Source organism: Saimiri boliviensis, chromosome 17 (genome assembly GCF_048565385.1).
Source record: "Saimiri boliviensis isolate mSaiBol1 chromosome 17, mSaiBol1.pri, whole genome shotgun sequence".
Lineage (NCBI taxonomy): Eukaryota > Metazoa > Chordata > Mammalia > Primates > Cebidae > Saimiri > Saimiri boliviensis.
The window spans coordinates 19,248,841-19,276,217 of NC_133465.1; the positions used below are offsets into that span (position 1 = coordinate 19,248,841).

General features: G+C 41.0%; 1 protein-coding gene across 9 annotated transcripts in view; it reads left to right on the plus strand.

Annotated features, from left to right (window-relative positions):
- Window positions 1-27,377, plus strand: part of SPECC1 (sperm antigen with calponin homology and coiled-coil domains 1) — a 326,271-nt gene that overhangs the window by 28,426 nt on the left and 270,468 nt on the right. For 2 of the 9 annotated variants that reach the window (XM_074388318.1, XM_074388317.1), the window contains exon 1: window positions 3,161-4,022. The exons of 2 other annotated variants lie outside the window; for them this stretch is intronic. In XM_074388318.1, coding sequence (XP_074244419.1) covers window positions 4,017-4,022 — 6 coding nt within the window. In that variant the 5' untranslated portion in view covers window positions 3,161-4,016. Of the gene's footprint in view, window positions 1-3,150; window positions 4,023-24,349; window positions 24,583-27,377 lie in introns of those variants that run through there. 5 more of the 9 variants (XM_074388311.1, XM_074388315.1, XM_074388310.1 and 2 more) reach the window with 5 other exon arrangements.

The window sequence follows — 27,377 nt, forward strand, 5'->3', positions numbered from 1 at the left end:
CTAGTTTGATTCCACTGGAGCACACTCTGTATGACTTCTGTTCTTTTAAATATGTTGTGTTTTTAAAAAGTGTTATTGAGATATAATCCACATACCATATATTTCACCCACTTAAAATGTACAATTCAATGGCCCTTTTAATATTTGTAGAGTTGTACAAACATCGCCACAGTCAATTTTGGGACATTTTCATTATCCCTAAAAGAAATCCTGCACTCTTTAGTTCACCTTCTTCCTTTGGGTTCACCTTCTTCCTTCCCATTCAGTTCTTCCCTATCGAGCTTTGTTTTATGGCCCAGGTAGGGTGTAAGGATATGTTCAGTGAATACTTGAAAAGAGTGTTTGTTTTGCTATTGTTGGGTAGAGTGTTCCATAAATGTCTATTAGATCCTGTTATTCAGTGGTGTTAAGTTCTTCTCAACTCCAGGTTGATTTTTTTGGTCTAATTGTTCTATCATTTGTTAAGACAGAGTGTTGAGTCTCCAACCATAATGACAGATTTGTCTGTTTTTCTTTGAGGATCTTTTCTTGATCCTTTTTTTTGGGGGGGGGGTTAAATTGCATTTTAGGTTTTGGGGTACATGTGAAGAACATGCAGGATTGTTGCATAGGTACATACGTGGCAGTGTGATTTGCTGCCTTCCTCCCCATCACCTATATCTGGCATTACTCCCCATATTATCTCTCCCCAACTCCCCACCCACGCTGTCCCTCCCTTATATACCCCCAGCAGACCCCAGTGTGTGATGCTCCCCTCCCTGTGTCAATGTGTTCTCATTGTTCAACACCCGCCTATGAGTGAGAACATGCAGTATTTGATTTTCTGCTCTTGTGTCAGTTTGCTGAGAATGATGGTTTCCAGGTTCATCCATGTCCTTACAAAGGACACGAACTCATCGTTTTTGATGGCTGCATAATATTCCATGGTGTATATGTGCCACATTTTCCCTGTCCAGTCTGTAATAGATGGGCATTTGGGTTGATCCTTTAATTCCTCTCTCTCTTGAAATTTTCTTTTCTCTGAAGTCTATTTTATGTTATTAATATAGCCATTCCTTTCTTTCAATTAATGTTTTCATGATATGTTTTATTCTTTTAATTTCAACCAACATATATTGTTATACATATATATATATATATATATTTTTTTTTTTTCAATTGAGATGGAATCTTGCTCTGTCACCCAGACTGTAGTGCAGCAGCACAATCTTGGCTCACTGCAACTTCTGCCACCTGGGTTCAAGCAATTCTTGTGCCTCAGCTTCCTGAGTAGCTGGGACTACTAGCACGCACCACCATGCCCAGCTAATTTTTTTTGTATTATTAGTAGAGATGGGGTTTTACTACGTTGTCCAGGCTGGTCTCAAACTCCTGACCTCAAGTGATCCACCTGCTGTGGCCTCCTAAAGTGCTGGGATTACAGGCGTGAGCCACTGTGCCTGGCCTAAAGCAGGTTTCTTTCTTTCTTTTCTTTTTTTTTTTTTGAGACAGAGTTTCGCTCTTGTTACCCAGGCTGGAGTGCAATGGCATGATCTCAACTCACCGCAACCTCCATCTCCTGGGTTCAAGCAATTCTCCTGCCTCAGCCTCTGGAGTAGCTGGGACTACAGGCGTGTGCCACCATGCCGAGCTAATTTTTGTATTATTAGTAGAGACGGGGTTTCACCATGTTGACCAGGATGGTCTCGATCTCTTGACCTCGTGATCCACCCGCCTTGGCCTCCCAAAGTGCTGGGATTACAGGCGTGAGCCACCACGCCCAGCCTGCAGGTTTCTTATAGCTATTTTTTAAATTCACTCTGCTATCTCTGTCTTTTAATTGACATAATTAGACCATTTACATTTATATAATTATTGATAGGTTGCGGCTTAAGCCTACCATTTTATTTATGTTTTTTAAAAATTTAATTTGTCTTCCCCCTTTTTCTTCTTCTTGTCTTTCTGTAGATTATTTGAATATTTTTTTAGAATTTCATTTTGATTTATCTAAATTGTTTTTGATTATTATCTCTTTGTATAGTGTTGTTAGTGGTTGCTGTCAGTATCACATTATATGTATACATATATAGGTATATATGTGTGTGTGTGTATATATGTAACTTTTCCCAGTGTTGTCATTTTACCACTTCAAGGAAGTGTAGAAACCTATACTTTCCCCATTTATAATTCTCCACATACATTTAGAAGCACTTCAGACAGGGTTGTAATTTTTGCTTCAACCATCGGTATAATTTAGAAGTCTTAAGAGGAGATAGAAATTTTATTGTAATTACATGTATTTTTCCTTACCATGTTATTTCTTTCTTCTTGATGTTTTTGGATTCCATCTTTCATCACTTTTCATGCTGTTGCATGATCTTCCTTCTGCCATTCCTTTAGGGTAGATCTGCTGGCAACACGTTCTCTTATTTTTCCTTTACCTGAGAATGTCTTGATTCCTGAAGCATATTTTTACTGAATCTAGAATTTTGTGTTGACACTTCTTTTCTTTCAGCACTTGAAAACTGTCACGTCACTTCCTTCTGGCTTCCTTAGTTTCTGATAAGAAATCTGTTATTTGAATTGTTTTTCCCATATAGGTGAAGTGTTGTTTCACGGCTTTTTGTCTTTTAGTCTTTTCAGAAGTTTGTATGATGTATTTTGGTGTGGATTTTATCGGGCTTTTAGTTCGTAGTTCAGCATTTTGAATCTGTAGATTTATGTCTTTTGCCAAATTTGGTAAGTTTTCAGCTATTATTTTTTTGAATGCTTTTCCAGCTCTGCCCTCTTTGTCTCTTTCCTGGACCCTGATGACAAGAGTGTTGGATCTTTTATTTTAGTCTCAGTGGTCTTTGAGACTTTCTCCCTCCCTCCCTCCCTCCCTCCTTTCCTCCTTTTCTTTCTCTTTTTCCATCTTTCCTCCTGCTCCTCCTCTTTCTTCTTCATTTTTTTGGCCAGTCTGTTTTCATTCTGTTCTTTGTATTGGGTAATTTCTATTTTTATTTTTTTGAGACAACATCTTGCTCTGTTACCCAGGCTGGAGTGCAATGGCACGGTCTCAGCTCACTGCAACCTCCGCCTCCCGGGTTCAAGCTATTCTCCTGCCTCAGCCTCCTGAGTAGCTGGGATTACAGGTGCCCACCACCACTCCTAGCTACTTTTTTGTATTTTTAGTAGAGACAGAGTTTCACCACGTTGGCCAGGCTGGTCTGGAACTCCTGACCTAGTGATCCACCTACCTCAGCCTCCCAAAGTGCTGGGATTACAGGCATGAGCCACTGCACCCGGTCTCTATTGTTTTCTGTTGAAGTTCACTGATTATTTTGCTTGCCCCCTCCATTCTGTGTTAAGTCTATCCATTCAATTTGGTTACTGTGTTTTATTTTTCAATTCTAAAATTTCCATTAACATATATATATATTGAGATGAAGTTTCACTCTTGTGGCCACACTGGGGAGCAATGGTGCAATCTTGGCTCACTGAAACCTCCTCCTCCCAGGTTCAAGCAATTCTTCTGCCTCAGCCCCCCGAGTAGATGAGATTACAGGCATGCGTCACCATGCCCAGCTAATTTTGTATTTTTAGTACAGACAGTGTTTCTCCATGTTGGTCAGGTTGATCTTGAACTCCCAGCCTCAGGTGATCCACCCACCTCAGCTGCCCAAAGTGCTGGGATTACAGGCATGAGCCACCATGCCAGACCAAAATATATATCTTTTATTTCTTTGCCAAGACTACTTTTTCATTTGTTTCAAGCACTTTTGTTGTTGTTTGTTAAGGCATTTTTATGATATGTGCTTTAAAACCCTTGTCAGGTAATTCTAATATCTATGCTCTCTCAGTGCTGGTGTCTGTCAGTTGTCTTTTCTCTTTCAGTTTGGGATCTTCCTGGCTCTTTGTATAAGTGATAGTGGAAACTTCAACAATTTAAGTATTATGTTATTTGACTCTAAATCTTATTTAAACCTTCTGTTTTGACAGGCTGTTTTGGACACCACTGTAGCAGAAGAAGGGGGACATTCGATTGTTACTTCTAGATGGGGGTAAATATCCAGGCTTTCTGCTCTGCTTCCATTGACACCCAGTGGGCTGGGAGACCCTTGTTGCTGCTGGGTGGTTGTGGGTATTCTGGTTCAAAGCCTCCCTGATACCTCCCTGTCTGGGAGGGGTAGGAGTGCCTTGTGACTGCTTGCCACAATGCTTTCACTGTCACCATGGGGGAAGAGGGAGGAAGGGTGGTCTTGTTATCTCTGGGAAAATGTTAAGTCATTGAATCTCTATTAGTCCTCCTCTGACATGACCCCAGCAGGGAGAGGAAGAGCAGCGTTCTTCATCACTCCCGGTTGGGAGTGGAAGTCCAGGCTCCCCTGACACTGCTGGGGGGTGAGGGATGGGCTCCTTATTACTGCCATGCAGGGATAAAAGTCCATCCCAGTCCTTACTCAACCTTGCTGGAGGTGTTGGGTACCTTGCTACATCCTCATGAGACTGGAAGTCTAGGCTCCCAGCTCAGTCTTTGCTGGTAAACAGGCAGTTACTGTCAAAATGTGTTCCATCTCATTAGACTGTGCCCTTCCTGGCCCTTGGGCTAGAGACAGCAGGCTGTTCTTGGGGCTTTTCAGTCTGTGCTCCTTGGTGTTTTGAAGTTGTCTGCTTCTTCAGCTCCAAGTCTGAGATAATGAAGCAAAAAAAGACCCAGTGAACCCATCACTGGGTTGTTCTATGGGCCTCAAGGTACCTGGATCATTTGCCTCCTCTCCCCCTTCCAGAACCTTCTTATGTTTGTATTATATCTAGTGTCGAGGGTTTTTATTACCACTTAGTGGGAAGAACAGGGAAAAGTATGTCTGCTCTGTCTTCCCTGGAGCTAAGATCACATCTTGTTTTTTTGTTTGTTGTTTTAAAATAATAATTAGTTTTGTTTTTAAATGAAACTGAGTTTTCTTTGAAGAGGCCAAGCAAGTTGTCTGCTGGAGCTTCTCGCCGCCAGAATCTGTCTAGCTCTTCCCTTGTGATTAGCTTCAAGCCATTTTGGCTAGCAGCTGTGTGTGCGATGCTGCGTAGTTCTCTAATCACAAGGAGGCACAGAGTGTCGAGGGGCCCAGCTGGGCGTCACAGGAAGCTCGATCACATCTTCCTTTCTGTATCTAATGAATTATCTGTGATGTGAAACTCTGAGATCATGTGAGCATCCTCTTCCCAAGCAGCCCTTTGCTAAGTGGTTTTAGCATGTCGAGGTGAATAGATTAAGGTTTACAAAATGCTAATTTTTCTAATTCTGTCATTTCCTTTACATTTATCAGCTGGTATTCTTCCATGCAGAAGAGCTTTATCCAAATCGACACCCCTTTATTCTCTTTTTAGTATCAATATGTATTTTAATTCATGTTTCATAATTCATTACTGTCATATTTTTATTGAAATTGTCCTAAGTAGTGCAAATTGAGTTCCTTCTGGTTCACTCTTAAGTCCATTTAACAGGACTCCATTCATCTTTGGGCATTTCTTTGATTTCTGGGCAACATGAGATGTCCTAGACTCACCATGTTCATCTCATAGTCCACACCTAGAATCAGCTATTTCCCCCAGGAGCCCTGCTTCCTTTCAGTAAGGAATGGTATTTAGACATGTAGATAAATTTCTCAGGGAGAAGAGTTTTCTAAGGGAAGATAAAGTATTCAATAGTAATTCATAGTCACAACTGCTACTGTATCCTTGGTGACTTAGGCCCTCGTTTGAAGTTAGGGAGGTAGAGCTTCATGTGACAGTGATTTGTGTGCTTGTGTCTCCCCTACCTGGCTGGCTTTCTTGGGAGCCAGGAGAGTATCTTTTCGATTTTTATACTCACAGTATTTAACTCTGTTTCTGGAACAGAGGAGGCATTTAATAAATATTTGGACTTAAATTGTGCTAAACAGACGCCTAGGCTGTGCATCATAGAATCCAAGTATTCTTCTTCTTCTTCTTCTTCTTTTTAATTATACTTTAAGTTCTGGGGTACATGTGCAGATCATGAAGGTTTGTTACATAAGTATACACATGCTGTTGTGTTTTGCTGCATCCATCCCCCGGTCATCTACATTAGATGTTTCTCCTAATGTTATCCTTTCCCAATCCTCCCACCCCCTGCTATCCCTCCCCTAGCCACCCCTAACTCCCGACAGACCCCGGTGTGTGATGTTCCCCTCCCTGTGTCCGTGTGTTCCCATTGTTCAACACTCACTTATGAGTGAGAACATGTGTTGTTTGGTTTTCGGTTCTTGTGTCAGTTTGCTGAGAATTATGGTTTCTAGATTCATCCATGGCCCTGCAAAGGACATGAACTCATCCTTTTTTATGGCTGCATAGTATTCCATGGTGTATATGTGCCACATTTTCTTTATCCAGTCTATCATTGATGTTCATTTGAGTTGGTTCCAAGTCTTTGCTATTGTAAACAGTGCCACAATAAACATATGTGTACATGTGTCTTTATAATTTATTTCATAATCCTTTGGTTATATACCCAGTAGTGGGATTGCTGGGTCAAATGGTATTTCTAGTTTTATATCCTTGAGGAATCGCCACACTGTCTTCCACAATGGTTGAACTAATTTACACTCCCATCAACAATGTGAAAGTGTTCGGCCACATCCTCTCCAGTATCTGTTGTCTCCTGATTTTTTTTTTTTTTTTTTTTTTTTTTTGGTGAGACAGAGTTTCGCTCTTTTTACCCAGTCTGGAGTGCAATGGCGCGATGTCGGCTCACCGCAACTTCTGCCTCCTGGGTTCAGGCAATTCTCCTGCCTCAGCCTCCTGAGTAGGTGGGATTACAGGCACGTGCCACCATGCCCAGCTAATTTTTTGTATTTTTAGTAGAGGCGGGGTTTCACCATGTTGACCAGGATGGTCTCGATCTCTTGACCTCGTGATCCATCCACCTCGGCTTCCCAAAGTGCTAGGATTACAGGCTTGAGCCACTGTGCTCGGCGTCTCCTGATTTTTTAATGATCGCCTTTCTAACTGGCATGAGATGGTATCTCAAAGTGGTTTTGATTAAAACACTAAAAGCAATGGCAACAAAAGCCAGAATAGACAAATGGGATCTAATTAAACTTAAGAGCTTCTGCTCAGCAAAAGAATCTATCATTAGAGCGAATCCAAGCATTTTTCTAGTGTTCTAACTGTGTGGAGAAGAGTAAAGATCTAGAAAGAAGTTGCAGTGGAAATATTCATAGGCTGTGGGCAAATTATTCAGTGTTTCAGAACTTGTTTCTCTTGCTGAATAGAAAGCACTTTATTGGCTTCAGCATGCTAAAAAGGGCTATAACAAGATCTGAGGCTGCTCCTATGAGGTAGTCATAAAGTGAACATTTACAGAAGGTGATTTTCAAAACTGTATATTAGCTCACCCAGAGGTGAATGGTCCTGGTTTTCAGCCTCTATTTGGCGGATGTGTGTTTTTTCTTTTCCTGCCTCTGCTACTATATTGTTTGATGACCTTTAAGTCAGTCAGTTGCTCAATTTCTTTTCCTTATTTTCATCTGGAAAAGAGTGTGATGGTGTCTTAAATTAAGACATAATGAGAAAAACATATAAAACCTTCTGATACATAGCAATAAAATGAAAGAAGATGTTTTATAAGCGCAGAACTTGGCCATTATAAGTAGCAACAAAGGAAGCCTAGCGTCAGGTCCTAGGGTTTGTTTTTATTTGAAGGAGCTGTAGTGTGGCATTTTAATAAGAGTTCCAAATGAAAAGGTACTTCCAGGCTGAGTCTAGCTTTGAGACTATAATGATAATGCGACTGTAAAATTATATTAGAGTGGGTTTAGGCAGAAGGCACATGAAAAGTACATGTGTGTGCATGTGTGCTGTGTATGTGTGTTTATGATTAGTAAGAACTCTTTTTCCATCACCTTTTGTTTAAACATGAAGTTTAAAGAAATGTTTTATTTCCTGAATTTTCTTTTTTCAAAAAGTAATTCTTGCTTGGGGTAAAAGTTGCAAACAATATAGATGTAAAACTTAGTAAAAAGTCTCAATATTCTGCCAACAGTTTTGTTTCTGTTCTTTCAGATGTTTTCTGTGCATACGCTAGAATTCTTTTTCCAGAAATTAGCCCATACTGGCTAACATAAGCCCACGCTACTGCCTCTTGGGTTTGTTTTCACATAACACACAACTTTTTACATCCATCTGTGGACATCTGTATCATTCTTTTTGATGGCTGAATTCTGTGTATGTACCCTCATGTACCCAGTGTCCTATTGAGAGACATCTGGATTATTTCTTGTTTTTTACTATTATAAACAATGCTGCAGTACATATCAATTTGTATGTATATTTGCTGTCTCATGTACTTTGGATTGATACCTAGGAGTGGAATTACTGAGGCAAAAGTTCTGGACATTTTGCCAGTTGTTCTAAAGAGTTGATCAGTTTGTAGGGCTGAGGATTCCTCGTCTCAGATGACATAAGGTCCTTGTTACACTCTCTGAGTGCCCTGAGTTTCTCCTCTGGAGCACAAGTCAGAATTGTACTTTTATTGCATGCTTGTTTTAAAATTTCCCCTCTCTCCTCTTATTTTCCACATAAAAATATAAGTTCTATGTGGATAGGAAAATCGAAAATCATGTCTCTATTATTAATATTCACATCTCTGGAACCCAGCGTAATTCTTCACACACAGTGTGTACTCAGTAGATCATCAGTATTTCCCACAACCTCTCCAACACTTAGTGTTATCAGCATTTGGCAGTCTGACAAATATTGTATCATAGATCATCATTTTACTGTGTATTTAAAAATTGAGTGAGCAACTTTTTACCTATATATATTTACCATTCATATTTCCTCAGTGTTTTTTCCCCCAGTTTTCAGTTGGGTTGCTTGTCTTAGAACTGGCTAAAAGAGCTCTTTATATTTTAGTGATAGCAGTTTGTTCATCATATGTATTGCAGATTTCCCCCCCATTTTTCATTTGTTTCTTGTATTTGTTTATGGTGTTTTGGGCTATATAAAAGTTTGAAACTTTTTTGTAATAGAGTTATAAATCTCTTTCTTATAGCTCTGGATTTCATGCTATATGTAAAAGAGTGTTTACCATTCTCTGGTTCTGTATTTTCTCTTAGTACTTTTTGATGGTTGTACTGAATCTACATTGTCAAAATATATAAACAATTCTCACTCTGCTGTTTCCCTCATAATAATCGTTCTGTCTTAGTCTGTGGGTAAACATGCATTTAATACTTACTACCAGTCCTCATGGTGAACTCTCTCTAGATGTTTTACTTGGCTAAGGTTTTTTTTCTAGGAGATTCCTCAAGAAGAGTCCATAGGAGTAATATTCCCTGAGTTCTTCCATGCTCATAACAGCTTTATCTGTGACCCTTATACTCAAGGGTCTGTTTGGTTGGTTATAAACTCCTTGGCTTATGTTTTATTTGAGTATCTTCAAGGTATTTCTCTACTGTCTGCTGCCAAAATCTGATGATAGTTTAATTTTTTTCCCTTATGAGGATCTTGGTTATTTTACCTAGATGCTCAATGGGTTTTCTTTCTTTATCTTTAAAATCTCACATATGGTGGCTGTAATCTTTGGCATTACAGGTGGCTTTGAGATGGTGTGACCCTTGCAGGGACATCTGTATACTGCAGAATGTCTAACTTGGTACATCCTAGCTCTTAGCACGTTCTTCTGACTGAGCCCAAACTTGGCAGGATTGGCCAGATGTGTGCTTGTAGTTTGTGGTTTGAGACTGTGGCAATTTTCCTACTTTATCTGAGATGATGCTTTTCTACTCTGTTTATCGGTAGTGTTGTTTGGGTTGGGGGTCACAGGTAAGGTGATGCGAAATAACTCCTACTCTCTTATTTTCAATTGGAAACTAATTTATGTCCTTTTTTTTTTTTTCGGTCTGGCTTTTCCTCCCCTCTTTTAATTGGAAGATATGCTTATCTTTCTCTATTTATCGATGTGAGAAAGAAATCTTTTGGTTATACCTTTTTGGAAAAAAAATTAGCATAGTAATATTACTTCATACTCCCTGTACCTTAATCTCCAGTTTTTGTGATGCTTTGAAAATTCTTTTTTAAAAATTTAAGTTTTAATTTTTTTTTGAGGTGGTTTCCTGCCGTGTTGCCTAGGCTGGGCCTTGAACTCTGGTCTCAAGTGATCCTCCCACCTCAGCCTCCTGAGTAGCTGAGATTGCAGGTTCAAGCCACAGTGCCTGGCAGAATTTTTGTGATTATTGTCAGGTTAATATTGTTTTAAACATTGTTCATTTTTCTTTCTAGACTTCTTAAATTATATCTAATTTTCTATCCATAGTTAACCCAGGCCATAGGAATTAATTCTATGTGGATTTAATTCTGTGCTTAACTGGAATTGATACTACTGCTAGTTCACTCATTGATAACATTGAATACCCTGAACTACGTACTGTTCTATGTGCTTGGAATAAATAAATGAATACCATACAAAGAAATCCCTGCCCCCTGGAGTTGATGTACTACAGGGGGTGGGACACAATAAATATAATAAATGAGTAAGCCTTATAATATGTTAGAAGAGAACAAGTGCTAAATTATAAGAATAGAAGTCGAATAGGGTGAGCCAGGTCCAGGGGGCTAAGGGGAGTATGTAGAATTTCAAATAGGGTAGTCAGGGAGGGCCCCATTGAGTTGCTGACATTTGAGCATGACCTAGAGTAGGTAAGGGAGTTAACTCACTACAGATGGAGGCAGCCGGAACCAAGACTCAAGGAGTCGCCTTCCTGATGTGTAGGAGTCGCCTTCCTGATGTGTAGTGAGGAGGCCAGGGCTGCCAGGGTATGTAGGAGACATGAAACAAGGACCCAGAGGGCACGTGGGTTGGGGATTTGGAAGGACATTATAGACAGGTGCCCACTGGAGGGCTCTGACTTGGGTGTTGATGTGGTCGTTCTGCTATGCTGAGAGCAGACTCCAGCGGACAAGAGTGAGGTGAGGGAAAGAGCTGACTATTGCAGGAAAGCCAGGCAAGTGATGTGGGTAGGTGGGACCAGGCTGGTTTGAAACTGAGAAGTTCCCATTAATGAGCACATTATGTGCATTTAATTTTTGGTCTGCTAGATTAGGACTACGTTTTTCTCAAGGATTCTCGAGTGTGAGAATGCTTGCATTCTTTCATGTCGTAAAACAGCCTTTTGCTGTCTTTAAATATGCATGACATTCCAACTTAGACATTCCAACTTAGTAAAGATGTGTTGGGTCACTTCTCTTCCTTCTGGCTCAGTAGGCAGCATTCTTTTGTCTTTGGACTCCAGTGTTCGGGAGAAGGCCGCAGGTGGTCAGCCCTTCTCCACGTCACAGGCCACCCACTTCTTTCTCTGTGTCAGTAGTATCGCCAGCCTTGGTAGATCTGTCTTGCCCTGATTGGACTCTACTGATTTTTCTTGGTATATGTTGAACCCTTTCAAGCTATATATTCAGTTATTCAATTTCAGGAAACTTTTCCTGTATTAAATTTTATTTTATTTTGTTCTCTTCTTGAGAATTAGCAGTTGTGTGTCTGCTGTATCTCTACTCCCATATATAACATCTTTCTAATCACTTTCTTGGCTTCCTACGTTCCATTTCCCCAAATGTGTCTCCGCTTTCACTGACTGACTTTTTCAGCATTTCCATTTCACTTCTTGCCCTTCCTTGCGTACTGTTTGTGGGTAATGGTGTTAGTGCTTTTCTCCATTGGTGTCCTCGACTCATCCCTTATCTTTCTTCAGTAAGGAACAAGGCCCACGGGGCAGGATATTCCTTGCTTTCACCTCTCACTTAGTTGAGAGAAATTTAAAAATGGCTCAAGATCTAGAGGAGTGAGTCTTGATTCTTGTTGTCATCCCTCGATTTTGTTCAGCAAATTCCTGTCTCTGGGAGATAGGCTTTGTGTCTGTTGTTCAGGGTTAAGGCCATTCATTATAAGTTGAATTTCCTTCTCTGTTTTGTCTTTAACAGAAGGAGAGAGTAGATATTTTTTCTTTTATGAGAATTTCCACATAGGCCAGGTGCAGTGGCTCATGCCTGTAATTCCAGCACTTTGGAGCCCAAGGCAAGTGGATTGCTTAGGAGTTTGAGATTAGCCTGGGCAACATAGTGAGACCATGTATATAAAAATGCAAAAATTAGCATGATGGCACGTGCCTATAGTCCCAGCTACTCAGGAGGCTGAGGTGGGAGGATTGCTTGAACCCAGGAGTTCGAGGCTGCAGTGAGCTGAGATTGTACCACTGCATTCCAGCCTGGGTGACGGAGTGAGACCCTGTCTGAAAAAAGAAAAAAAAAAAAAAAGAATTCCCAGATATATAGCCTAAAAATTATCTTTTCCGAAAAAGTAAGATATTACAGTATATAAAATTCAACATGTTTAACAGGGGGAATGAGGGAAAAGATTATCTTCTGCCCCTGCCCCTCAGCTCCCAGTTCCCAGCCCCAGAAAGCACAGCCATATAGAATACATTCCTAGAGTGGAATTACTGTGTCAATGGATATATTCATTTGTACATTTAGTAGATACTGCCAAATTGCTCTACATAGAAGCCATCAGTATATATATGCTATCAGCACCAAAATGAGAGTGCCAGTTTCCTCACATTCTCACCAGCATGATGATGTTAGAAACGTTTCAAATTTTTGGCATTCTGATAGCTAAAATAGATTTTACTCCTGCCTCAGCCTCCTGAGTACCAGGACTACAGGTGTGCTCCACTACACCTGGCTCCTCAACCACCTGTATTAAGAGGAAATGAAAATCAAAACTATCAAGTCTATTTTATCTATTAGAATGGCAAAAATTTGAAAAGTTTCAAACATCACCATGTGGAGAATATCCACAGCCTAAATGTGAGCCTGATGGGTTTTGTTCTATGGTATATTAATGTGAACTAGCCCAATTTAGGCTCACATTCGATAGCTTCATCTTAGTAAGCATGCTCCTTTGGTTAAATAAACTGGCTGTGGATATTCTCCAGGGAAAAAGTTACTACTAATTCTTAGAAAAGTAATGCATACATGAGCTGGTAAAGAGCAACTTCTTTAAGCACAATTTTAGAGTTATAGAAGCATACATTTGTTGTTATGATATTACAAGTTTACTAATTCCTTTACTGAAAACAGTGTACATATAAGCACTTGGTTCTTTCTTTTTTTCTTTTTCTTTCTTTCTTTTTTGAGACAGAGTCTTGCTCTGTTGCTCAGGCTGTAGTGCAGTGGTGCAATCTTGGCTCACTGAAACTTCTACCTCCTGGGTTCAAGCAATTCTCCTGCCACAGCCTCTAGAGTAGTTGGGGTGACAGGCACCTGCCATCATGTCTGGATAATTTCTGTATTTTTAGTAGAGACAGGTTTCACCATGTTGGCCAGGCTGGTCTTGAACTCTTGACCTCAAGTGATCTTCCCGCCTTGGCCTCCCAAAGGGCTAGGATTACAGGTGTGAGCCACTGTGCCCAGCTAGCACTTAGCTATTTCTTTTAAAAACTTACTTAAATTCTGTCCTGAATTTGTCAAATGCTTTCTTTTAAAATGTATGTTTATTTAAACATCTGTTTTAGTGCTTTTTCTTCCTTTGAATTTTTTTTCATTTATTTTTGATTATTTGCTCTGACAATGTTTTAGGTACCAATATTCAGCAGGAAACAAAACAGACAAGGACCCTGCTTTTATTGAGTTTATCATCTAGTGGGGGAGATCAGCAATAAATAAGAAATTGTCTGGATGTGATTAGTTTTATGGAGAAAATCAAGCAATATAGTTATACTTAGCATTAGTTACCTTTTATTAGAAAGGCAGCGTGGGAGAATAGGAGAAGCATGGACTTCAGACTTTGATAAGATCCTGTACAAATCTCAGGTTTTCTACATGTAGGTTGTGTGACCTTCAGCAAATTACCTAACCTCTCTGACCCCCATTTCCTCAACTGTCCCAAGGGGAAAAAAAAGAATACCTAACTCATAGTGGATTGTTAAGGATTAAATGTGACAACTTCAACAAAAAACCCTAGAAGAATGTTTAAATGGAAATAATCACTTTATAAGTAGTAGCTAAAATATTATCACTTAATCACTTTATTCATTAAAAGTTTTTGAGAATTTTCCCCATGATTTCATTAGTTTTAATATCATGTGCCTAATAAGAAGATGGTAGGTTTTAACAAAAGCACCCTTAAATAGCCATTTGTGCCAAATGTCACCATGGTAACTGCTAAAATGTGGAATTGCTGGTATCAGTGTATTCATTTCCATGTGTTGTCATAGTTTAATGTTCATCTACTGTGGGTCACGTTTTATTGAGGTCATAACAAAAAAGGAATTACATTTGTATTGAACATTGTGTTAGAACAAATTGTGTTAGCTCTGAAAGATAATATATCAAAGAATCTTGACACAAAACCAGAGTTCTAGCTCAGAAACACCAGCACTACCACTGTTTCATCTGTCCCACGTTGAGGAATATGACAGTCTCTGGTTCAGAGATACTTTAATGCCTTATCCATACTACTAGAGGCCCAGGCTGTGCTCCTCGTAGACCACAGGCTGGGAGCAGCGAGATCCCCAAGATGCCAAGTCCTTAGGGTCACTGATGGAGATTCCTATAGAGGAGTTTCTCAGGCCAAGCTTGAAGGCTTCACTTCTTAGGTGGCCCAGTCAAACACCATCAAGGGAGGAGCATGGGCTCTAGAGAGGTTTGGGAACAGAGTAGCAGACACACTAGGTTGCTGAAACCTGGAACAGGCCAGGAAGACAAAACAGTAGTCTGCATACAGCAAAAAGAGAAGGTAGAAGGTACAGGTGACAACGAAATGGATTTGAGATGAGAATCTCAACGTGAGGTGGCATCTATATTCCTAACACACACAGTTTGTTACCTATCCGTTTGCCCTAGAGGCAGGGCCACACTAAATAACACACATTCTTACTATTTTTCCTTATTCCTTAAACAAAGAAGTATCCCTCCCTTGGCCTGAAATCAATGGCCAAGGGATTCTGCCAAGAACTTTGTCAACTATCCCCTGTCATTTATGTTTTTTATTTCTCCTTGTCTACCGATTTATTCTCCCTCTACCTCAAACCATGCTCATATACTCCTATCTTTAAGAAAGAAGACTGCCAAAATCTCCTTCTCTGACCTCTAATTCAATAGTTAAAGTTCCTTTCATGGCTCACTTTTCAGGAGAAATCTGAGTCCACTTCCTTTACCTTTCAAATCCTCCTTAATTCTGTGATCTCCTTAATTCCACGACCTTCCTCTATTGCTAAAGTCATGACCATCTATGGGTATGTTCATCATCTGTTGGACATTTGAATGTCTCAGGCATTTCAAGTTTAGCATTAATTGAACCCATTATTCACTTCCATAGTGTGTGATTTTTAAATATATCTGCAAATTCTTTGCCACTTCCTATCTCAAGAGGTGGAGCTTAATTCCCTAACTAACGGAATAAGGCAGAAGTGAGAGTGTTAGGAGTAGGTCCATAGTCTTAGTAGGAGTAGGAAGAACACTGTGGCTTCTTCCTTGCTCTCTCTCTCAGATCACTCACGCTGAGGGGAGCCAACTGCCAGATGGAGAGGATGTTCCATCAACTCGATAGAGAGGCTCACTTGGCAAGGAACTGAGATCTCCTGCCAACAACCAGCACTGCCTTGTCAGGCATGTGAGGGAACTGCTTGGAAGTAGACCCTTCAGCCCCAGTTGAGCCTTCAGATGATGCAGCCCCAGCTGACATCTTGATTGCAACCTCATGAGAAAGTCTGAGCCAGAACAGCCAGCTAAGCCTGTCTTAGATTCCTGACCCACAGAAACTGTGAGACAAGTGTTTGTGTTTTAAGCTGCTAAATGGTTGTCAGTGATTTACTAAACAGCACTATATAACCAATGCACATGACAAAACTTCTGTATTCCCAGTCCTAGGGAAAACAAGGAAACAACTCCTTCCTCTCCAACGTCTAACTGGTGACCAAGTCCTGTTATTTTCATCTAGGTATCTGTTGATTCAGCCTATTCTGATTTTCCTAGTCATTGCCTCAGTTTATTATTTATCATCTAGACTGTTTCTGTTACCTCTTAACAAATTTCTTGCTTCCAGCTTCACTCCCTTTTAATCTATTCCCCATACTTCTACAAAAAAATCATTCTAAAATGTGAATCTGAGCATCTTTCTTCTTTGCTCAAATTGTTCCTGTTGGCTAGAGTTAATCAAGCCCAGTTATCTTAAGCAATGCAGGCAACGCTGTTTGAGGTTTGATCCCACTGTGCTTTCTAGCTCCCGTCTCTCCTGAAGCAGGGAGTTCAGCCATCAGAAATGGTTGGTGGGTCCCAGAATCTGTCACGGCTTTTCCTCTTTCTGTGATTTGGTATATGCAGTTCTCTCTAGTTTGGGAAGGCTTTCACCAACTCTTTGACAATTTCTGTATTTTCTGAAAGTTAGGCATTCCTGCTTTCTTCTGCAGTTCCCAGTGGACACCTGTGTAATTGCTGTGACCACATCACTGTCATTGTTTGTCTGTCAATGTCTGTTTTTCAGTTAGACCAAGAATCCCACTAGATGAGGGTCTGTGTTCTGTTCATCTTTTTTTTGTTGTTCTTGCATTTCTGATCTTTTTTAAATGTTTGATGTTCTTTTTATTTTCTTTTTTGGATGGTATCTTGCTCTGTCACCTAGGCTGGAGTACAGTGGTGCAATCATGGCTCACTACAGCCTTGACCTCCTGGGCTCAAGCAGTCCTCCCACCTCAGGCTCCCAAGTAGCTGGGGATCACAGGAGCACACCTCCACAGCTGGCTAATTATTGTATTTTCTGTAAAGACAGGGTTTCACCATGTCGCCCATGTTTTCAAACTCCTGGGCTTGATATTCTTTCTTTATTTTATTGTGGTAAGAATGCTTAACCACATTTGTTGATCTACTACATTTGTTGATCTATCCTCAACAAGTTTTTAAGTGTGCTACACATTACTGTTGATTCTAGGTACAGTGTTGTACAGCAGATCTGGAGAGCTTATTCATCTTGCTTAACTGCAACTTTATGTTGTTGATTAGTAACCCCCCATTTCCCTCCCTGTAGCTCCAGGTAACCTCCATTGTACTCTTTGATTCTATGAATTTGACTATTTTTGGTACTTCATGTAAGTGGAATCATGCCATATTTGTCTTTCTATGATTGCCTTATTTTATTAGCAAAATGTACTCAAGGTTCATCCATACTGTTGCATGTTGTAGAATTTCCTTTTTCAAAAAGACTGACTAGTATTCCATGATATGTATATACCACATATAGATTGCCCCTTCATCCATTGATGGGCATTTAGTTGTTTGCACATCTTAGTTTCACTTCTTTGAGGAACCTGCACACTGTTTTCCGTAGCAGCTGCTCCATTTTACATTCTCATCAACAGTGCACAAAAGTTCCAGTTTCTCTTCATCCTCACCAGTACTTCTTGTCTTTTGATTTTTTGGGAATAGCCATCCTAATGATGCATGTTTTGTTCATCTTAAGTGTCTAGCACCTAATGGGATATTTTAATAGGGTGTCTGAAACTTTTAGTCTAGCTGATAGGGAATTTCACATTAGCAGACTCAGAATATTATAATGTAACTTTACCTTTCTGTGCATGATCATAACTTCACTCTCTGGCCATTGTTTTTCCACTAAAGGCAGTGAAGATTCTTTGGGGATGAGTGTTCTGGCCCCATCACTGATGCTTTTTTTTGCCACGAAGGCTTTGCTGGTTGTTGGTGCCATCCATTCCTCTGTGCTCCCTTTTTCTTTATGTTAGTCCCACGAGGACCCCTCCTTTCTGACTGTGAGAGTTCTCCAGGCTTGCAGGCTTGCAGGCTTGTGCTCAGCTGTTTCAGTGCCTCTCTGGGGCATGCACCCTGGGACATGCTGTGTGAGTCTCAATCCTGCCCTCCTGGTGCCTAGGCCTGCCGACAGCTGAGCCTTAGGCCTGCACCCTGAGAGGAACCAGTGATGTGCCTGGGATATCTGTTAGCTAGATTGCTCGTAAATTCCAAGTCTTAGTTTAGAGTGGAAAGAGGTAGGGGATCTGGATTTCTTTTCAGATACTTAGCAGCATCTTTAAAAGAAAACTACTTAGTTCTTCCAGTGGAAAATCCTGGGTTTCAAGAGATATCCGCTGTGCATCTATGGGCCTATTTTAGAGCAGAATACCAAAATATTCACCATAATTTAAAAAATAAATATTAAATAATTTAAAAATTGGTACAGCCTGCCAGGAGCTCAGTGCATGGCAACGTCCAGACTGTGAGGCCACCTGGTATGGCTTGGGAACCCCCAGAAGCTATCACTGAAACCCAACAAACCCCTCATCCTAACTTAACTGTGTCAAGGAGAGGTGTCCGGAGAAGGATGAGGCCGCTTGTATCACAGAGTGTCAGCTTACTGGAAGCCAAACGAATTCCAAGATGATATGTGCAGAAAAGAGCTCCAGGGCATTTTCAATTGTGCTTCAAGGGCTTAGGAAGCCAAAAATTGAGATCGATGCAGGAGTCCCTGGGAGAGTCTGGGGGTTTACCTCCCAAGAAATTGAATAAGTTGTCACAGAGGTTTCCTAATAAACTTCACCTAAGCTTAAAGTAGAGAAGGATTTTCAATGATTTCTGAACTATAGCTTCTGACAGTTATGCAGAAGCATCTTAGAGATGTTTGCATTGCTGTGACCTCTTTGAAGGGTAGAAGGAGGCAAAACACTTTTCCACCCTTTGGAATTAGAGTATGGGTACGAGTTATGTTTTATCTTGAAATAAAATCCTCTGGAGAGAAAAAATAATTTAAAAATAATTATGCTTGTTTTATATTTACAGGAGAGATCACATTGTTTGTGATCTTTGATAGTATCATAGCCCAGGACAGATTTCCAAAGCCTTTCATTTCTTTTCTTATTCTGTTTCCATTAAAATAGAAAGCTGAAACCAGAATTATAGATCATCAGGAATGATAACAAATGTTTTGGCTCTAACTGATCAATCTGAATATGCATTCAGGTTAAAGATGGATGTAGAGATTGTAGAGAAATTTTTTTACTGAAGACCACTTTTGGCATTCTTTCAGCTGCTGAGTTAACAAGCATGTCACACTTAAAAGCAGGAAGATCACGTTTTTTATTTTGTTTTTGTTGTTGTTTTTGGGACAAGGTCCTCTGTCACTCAGGTTGTAGTGAAACATGATCATGGCTCACTGCAGTCTTGAACTCCTGGGCTCAAGGGATCCTCCCACCTCAGCTTCCAGAGTAGCTGGGATTACCAGCACCTGCCACCATGCCTGGAAATTTAAAATTTTTTTGTAAAGGTGAGGTCTTGCTGTGTTGCTCAAGCTGGTCTCAAACACCCAACCTTAAATGATCCTTCTGTCTTGCCCTCTCAAAGTGCTGAGATTACAGATGTGAGCCACCACATCCAGCCCAAGTGTTTCTGTTTAGTTAATAATAGTGAGTAGATTCCTAATCCACTCTTTGATTGCATTTGATTCTGGAAAATTTTTCTTTATATCATTTTGCAGCATTTCAGTGTAGTTTTTAAATATGGCAATCATGTATCAAAAAATGTATTTCTGGCTGGGCATAGTGGCTCAAGCCTGTAATCCTAGCACTTCGGGAGGCCGAGGCGGGCACATCACTAGATCAGGAGATTGAGACCATCTTGGCTCACGGTGAAACCCCATCTCTACTAAAAATACAAAAAATTAGCCAACTGTGGTGGCACATGCCTGTAATCCCAACTACTCGGGAGGCTGAGGCAGGAGAATCTCTTGAACCTGGGAGGCGGAGGTTGCAGGGAGCCAAGATTATGCCACTGCACTCCAGCCTGGGCAACAGAGCAGGACTCCATCTCAAAAAAAAAAAGAAATGCATTTATTTAATTTGTGAAGAAAACTGTCAACTATTGGGGAAGTCAAACTCATGGAGATTTAGCTGCCTACCTTGCGGTTTGGTCATATCAAGATATCCCAGCAGAATTTTTAAAAATTATATTTTGACTAAGATTCAAGCTGTTCCAGATAATGATTGCTGAAATATACTACTTGAGTGAATCACCTGAGATCACAGAAATGGTCTTTATCAGCATCATCAAAGTCATGAAGAAATAGTCTTCCTCATTTTAAATATCCTTGTGACACCTTTCTCATTAGCATCCCATGTATTTCAGTGTGGAAAAGCAGACACTGGGACTCACTGTCCATACGTGTTGAAAAGGCTGACCGCCCATGACCATAGTGTGATTTAAAATGTCTATCCAGCAGGTACATTGGCTCTTGCTTGTAATCCCAGCACTTTGGTAGGCCAAGGAGGGAGGATCACTTGAGTCCAGGAGTTTGAGACCAGTCTGGGCAACATAGTGAGACCCCTATCTCTATAAAAAATTTAAAAATTAGCTGGGCATGGTGGTACATGCCTGTAGTCCTAGCTACTCAGGAAGTTTAGGTGAGAGGATCGCTTGAGCCTGGGTGATTGAGGCTACAGTGAGCTGTGATCATGCCACTGTACTCCAGTCTGGGCAACAAAGTGAGACTCTGTATTTAAAAAAAGTTTATTCATCTTTTAGCATTGAGTGAAGATTAGATTATTTAGATCTGTGGTCCCCAACCATCAGGGACTGGTTTTGTGGAAGACAATTTTTCCATGGAGTAGGGTGGGGGGATGGTTTTGGGATGATTCAGCCACATTACTTTTATTGTACACATTATTTCTATTATTATTACATTGTAATATAGAATGAAATAATTATACAACTCACTACAATATAGAATCAGTGGGAGCCCTGAGCTTGTTTCCTGCAACTAGGTGGTCCCATCTGGGAGTGATGGGAGGCAGTGATCAATCGTCAGGCATTAGATTCTCATAAGGAGCACGCGACCTAGATCCCTTGCATACACAGTTCACAATAGGGTTCATGCTCCTGTGAGAATCTAATGACACCACTAATCTGACAGGAGGTGAAGCTCACATGGTGATGCTCGCTCGCCTACTGCTCACCTCCTGCTGTGTGGCCTGGTTCCTAACAGGCCATGGACCAGGGGTGGGGACCGCTGATTTAGATCATCAGCTCTGCTCTGAGGAAAACAGCAGTGTTGTAGGCTGGCATGAAGTGCAACTTCTTTTACTCTATGTAGCAACTCCTTTTCTTTCTGGTCCTTCTTCAGTTTAGATCCCTGGACCCTTTTCCACTTTGTACCTTGGTCATTGTATATGAACCTCAAACATGAAAGGTGCTAGTAAGACCTCATTGCTACAGAAAAGTTTAAAAATTAGCTGGCCATGGTGGCACATACCTGTAGTCCCAGCTGCTTGGGAGGCTGAGGCAGGAGGATCCCTTGAGCCCAGGAGTTTGAGGTTGCAGTGAGCTCTGATGGTGCCATTGCACTCCATCCTGGGTGACAGAGCAAGAGCCTGTCTCTAAAAACAAAACAAAACAAAGCAAAACAAACATGAAGGGTGCTGATTCATACCCTGCAAAGAGGTTTCATTTGGCAGCAAGTTGAAATTATCTACTGGTTTGTACATGAGCTAGCACTTCCTCTTCCACATGGCATGCCATTGCTGTTCCTTGATGTTCAGTGTTCAGTAGAGGAATTTGCTAATACCTTGTTCTCTTTCCTCTCTGACCAAAACATTTATCATTAACTTTGGGGCTGTTCTAAAGAATATTCCATTAGTGTATGTTTTGTACCTGTTTTTTTTGTTTTTTTTTTTTTTTTTGCCTCTGAAGAGTATAACTTTCAGTGATGCCTCTATAGTTGTGGTCTTTTTCTTTTGGTAATGAAATGCATCAGTTTTGTGCTGAGAAACATTATTTTGCCCTTGAGGAAGAACTTGGTTGGTTTACCAAAGAGACCATCAAACTTTGAAAGTGATATGGAAAGTTTATGTGGTTTCTGCAACTATTTCAGAAGCTTCATAAAAATAAAGAGTCTGGGCTGGGCGCAGTGGCTTGTCTGCAATCACAGCGCTTTGGGAAGCTGAAGCAGGAGGTTTGTTTGAGGCCAGGAGTTCGAGACCAGGCTGGGTAACTAGTGAGGCTCTGCCTCTACAAAAAATAAGAAAAAATTTTAAAACCTCACAATAACAAACAAACAAAAAACAATAAAGGACTCTGGCTTTAGGAGCAGATGAATCCAAGGTCTGATAAATTCCAATTTTTTATTATTCACCATTGTGCTTTCTATTTGCATTTCCCTTTTTTAAGTGCCTGAGTGGTATATCACTTGATGCATAGAGCATGTGTCTCTCCAGTCTGCAGTTTAGTTCTAGTTAATAATGACCCTCTCTAATTGTTAAGAGTTATATTTATGCCACTCACAAGGTGACTTTTATACTTCATCAAATCATTTTGCTCTATCAGTTCTTCTGAAATGATGTAATGCTACTGAATAGAAAAAGGGGAAAACTGTTAATTTTAACAGATATAGACACAAACACATATATAGACACCAGTACATAAATATTATGAAAATATATTGTGAAAAAGCAGTAACTTGTAGGACTGAGATTAACTACAGTGTTAGTAGTGCAAGTATAAATTTCAAACTTAATGATTATATAAAGAATAAAACAGGAGTTCAGTGACCATAATACTTTGACATTTCAAATTTGTGGAATATATGTGAACAAAAAAAAATTTTTTTTTTGAGACAGAATCTTGCTCTGTCTTCAGGATGGAGTGCAGTGGCAAGATCTTGGCTCACTGCAACCTCCAACTCCCTGGTTCAAGGGATTCTCCTGCCTCAGCCTCCCAAGTAGCTGGGACTATCGGCGTGCGTCACGATGCCCAGCTAATTTTTGTATTTTTAGTACAGACGAGGTTTCACCATGTTGGTCAGGATGGTCTCAATCTCTTGACCTTGTGATCCACCCGCCTCAACCTCCCAAAGTGCTGGGATTACAGGTGTGAGCCACCGCACCTGGCCTTTTTATTTTTTTGAGACTGAGTCTTGCTCTGTCATCCAGGCTGAAGTGCAGTGGCATGATCTCAATTCACTGCAGTCTCCGCCTCCCAGCTTAAAGCAATTCTCCTACCTCAGCCTCCCAAGTAGCTGGGACTACAGGCCGGCACTGCCACACCTGGCTAGTTTTTATATTTTTAGTAGAGATGGGGTTTCACCATGTTGGCCAGGATGGTCTTGATCTCCTGATCTCGTGGTCTGCCTGCCTCAGCCTCCCGAGGTGCTGGGATTACAGGCATGAGCCAACATGCCCAGCATCTTTTTTTTTTTTTTTTTGAGACAGAGTCTTGCTCTGCCATCCAGCCTGGAGTGCAAGGCATGATCTCAGCTCACTGCAACCTCCACCTTCCGGGTTCAAGCTATTCTCCTGCCTCAGCCTCCTCTGTAGCTGGGATTGCAGGTGCCCACTACCACACCCAGCTAATTTTTGTAATTTTTGTATTTTTAGTAGAGACAGCATTTCACCATGTTGGCTAGGCTGGTCTGGAACTCCTGACCTCAAGCTGGTCTGGACCTCCGCTCGCCTCGGCCTCCCAAGGTGCTGGGATTACAGGTGTGAGCCACCTCACTTGGCCCATTTGTTTCTTTTGAAATAGGAATTCCCAGTGTAGCATTTGATGCACTTCCATGGGCCTCCATGTGTCCTCCATCTGCAGGCTATGTGTGTAGCCATTTGGTGACAAGGACCGTGGTAGAGGCCAGTCTGAGAGTGCACCTGGTGGATCCTTAAAGATGCAACTTTTGGGAACCTTGAAGCTTTGTTTGTTGTAAGTAAGTAAATCCCCTAGTTGATCATCACTCTGGAACCTTGGCTGAGCAATGCCTATGAGGAAATTAATTTCTTGACAGATACTTTTGGAAGGTCTTTAAGTTATTCCCTTTACCGATCACATAACTTTTTTTTAATGTTTTCTATAACTTAGTGACTTTGGTCACATTTTTCTTTCACTTATTCAAGAAGTATGTATTAAGGGCTTGCTGTATGGTAGGCATTCTGCAAGACAAGATAGCATTTTTGCCCTCATGGAACGAATACTTTGTAGATGTCATTTTCTCCTGTATCATATCCAGTCTATACTTTGCTGCTTATCTTTCTAATTTTTCTGTTTCTTACCTATTATGTTTGAGATCCATAAACTGTTTTGTCTATGTCCTTATTTCAAATTATTTTGTTCTCCAGTCTAAACATACAGTAACAGTTGTAGCATTAACCTTTGTACATTAAAAGGTAAAAATTCCATCTAAAAAAATTTCAGGTATTTTTATTTTAAAATTAGACAGGGTCTCTCTCTGTCATCCAGGCTGGAGTGTAGTGGTATTATCATGGCTCACTGCAGCCTTGAACTCCTGTGCTCATATGATCCTCCTACGTAGTTGGGTGTACAAGCCTGTGCCACTACGCCTGGCTAATTAAAAAAATTTTTTTTTTTTTGAGACAGAGTTTTGCTCTTGTTACCCAGGCTGGAGTGCAATGGCGCGATCTCGGCTCACCGCAACCTCCGCCTCTGTGGAGATGGGGACTTGATATGATGTCCAGGTAGTCTCAACCTCCTAAGTTCAAGTGATCCTCCTGCCTCAGCTTCCCAAAGTGTTTCCCTACAGGCATAAGCCACCATGCCAGGCCAAAATTTCAGGTATAACACAAGAAATACATTCTTTTTCTTTTTCTTTTTTTCGAGATGGAGCCTCACTCTGTTGCCCAGGCTGGAGTGCAATGGTGCAATCACTTCGCTCACTGCAATCCCCACCTCCAAGGTTCAAGCGATTCTCCTGCCTCAGCCTCATGAGTAGCTGGGATTACAGGCTCAAGCTACCATGCTAGGCTAATTTTTGTATTTTTAGTGGAGAGAGGGTTTTGCCATGTTGGCCAGGCTGGTCTCATACTCCTGACCTCAAATGATCCGCCTGCCCTGGCCTCCCAAAGTACTGGATTTACATGCATAAGCCATCACGCCCGGTCAAGAAACACATTCCTATAAAAATCCAAATACATCGAAATAGGGTAGATATGAAGTCACCCCTTATATTCCCCAGCCCAACTGCCTCTCAAGAGCCACGAAACAGCCTATGTTCTACATTGCTGCTAATAGTCTTATCTCTTATGTTAGTCTGCCTGATGGGTTTAAAAATACCTCATTGCTTTAGCTCATATTTATTGCTATTAGATGAGTTAAGCATATTTTCATATGTTTAGCAGTCATTTTTTTTTCTTTTTGTGAATTGCCTTTTCATATCCTTTGCCTTTTTTTCTGTTGGACTGTTTGTTTCTTCTTGAGTTAATTTTGGCAATCTATGTTTTCCTAGAAAATGATCTGGTTTGCCTAGTTTACAAATCCTTATGTGTAATTATGTCCTCTTTCTTGTTTCTAATTTGGGTACCTTCCTTTTTTCTGTCTTGATTAGATTTGCCAGAGGTTCTAACTTGTTAGTCCTTTCAAAACACCAGCTTTTCATTTTATTCATCTTCAAGGTCATTTAAATAATGTTTTCTGTTTAATTAATTGCCATTTTTATCTTTATTCATTTCTTCATCCTGCTTTCTGTGGGCTCAGAGAAGACCCCTTTGTATAGAGGAAGGTGAGAACAAAGGTTCAAAGATAGTTATTGGGGGTCAGGAAAACAATTGTTGGCATCATTCTCCTCTACCCCCTCACCCCCAACTGCTGTCACAAATACAGGCAGTTCAGAATCCATCAAGAAATAAGAGTCAGGAATGAGACAGACTGAATCAGGCTATCAGCTTTGTTAATAAGGCAAAAGTATGGTGTTAGGTCTTATGTTTAAACCTTTAATCCATTTGGAGTTAATTTTTGTGTAAGCTGTAAGAAAGGGGCCCAGTTTCAGCTTTCTGCACATGGCTAGCCAGTTTTCCCAACACCATTTATTGAACAGAGAATTCTTTCCCCATTGCCTTTGTAGGGGCATGGATAAATCTGGAAACCGTCATTCTCAGAAAACTGACACAAGAACAGAAAACCAAACAATGCATGTTCTCACTCATAGGCGGGTGTTGAACAATGAGAACACGTGGGCATGGGAAGGGGAACATCACACACTAGGGTAGATTGGGGGGTGGGGGGCTAGGGGAGGGACAGCAGTGGGTGGGGAGGCTGGGGAGGGAAGACACTGGGAGAAATGCCTGATGTAGGCAACGGGGGGACAGAGACTGCAAACCACCATGGCAACAACCCTTTGGGATGTGCACATGTACCCCTGAGCTTAAAGTACAATAAAAAATAAAACTAAAAAATAAGGCTGAAGTAGAGAGTAGTACTTGACTTAAGATCACAGTCAGGCTAGTAACCCTTCCCTCTGAGTTAAACTTAACCAATAGAATAAGGCATTTAGAATAAATACTTTGAGAGGTTTGATAAGAAGCCAGTTATGAATAAATTAAATGAATAAATCAATCACTTAGAGGCACTTTGGGCCAAATGGCCTCAGGGCAGTTCAGTATTTCAGTTCTGTTTGGAGGCCTAGATCAGGAACAAAGAAAAATGACTTGGCAGTCGCTGGTTGGTGGCTGATTAAGCCGGGCCAGAGTTGGCGGAAGGAGGTGATCCTGGGGCTTCAGACTAGTCAGGGAGGCAAGTGAGACCAGCAGGGCATGGAAGAAACCAGAAAGAGGCAGGAGTTGGAGCTTCAGCTTCTTTCAAGCATGCAAACCCTGCTTGGAGGGAGTGTGATGCTGGGACAGCCGAAAGAGGAGCAGCTGAGGGCCAGAGAAGGGCATTGCACATCCAGAACCCTGATGGCAGGAGAGTGGCAAGGATGGGCACACCTCCAAGTGTGAGGAAACTTGTGGGGGACTGACGATGAGTCATTCTTCAGACTCTCTGGGACGCTTGTTCTTTCCCCAAATTAGTTTAACATCTGCTTTGGAATCAAAAGGGTAACTGCTTTTCTCTTTCTGGCTAATTAAACAAATGCAAATGTATGCCTAGCCTTACTGTATCCTCACACAGCCCGGGAGGGAAGTACAGTGTGGGTGGCAGGTACATGACGCCAGAAGCAGAGGGTGTTCAGTGCTGGGGGTGGGAGGACAGCAGGAGGATCTGTCCTGGTGCCAGGCATCTTCCATCCCTACAGGACCTCTCAAGGTCATGCTACATGACCTTTAGCATATGAATTCACCTGGCACCGCAGTATCGTTTTTAAAAATGAAAATATACCAGCGTTATTGTAACTTGTAAGTCCACAAACTTCTTGTTTCTAGCCAGGTACTTACAGGAAGACCTTGCTTTTATGTTTTCACAGGGAGGACATTATGAACCTTGTCTTATAGCTCATGAGAAGGCCAACTTCACTAACCACTCCTGGCTGGGTGTGGTATGTTTCCCTCTGTAATTAGTTCCCCTGTGTACTTTCTCATGGAAAAATTTTATGCTTTAGAATAAAATTTAAAAGTCACCTAAAGAGATGGTTTTGT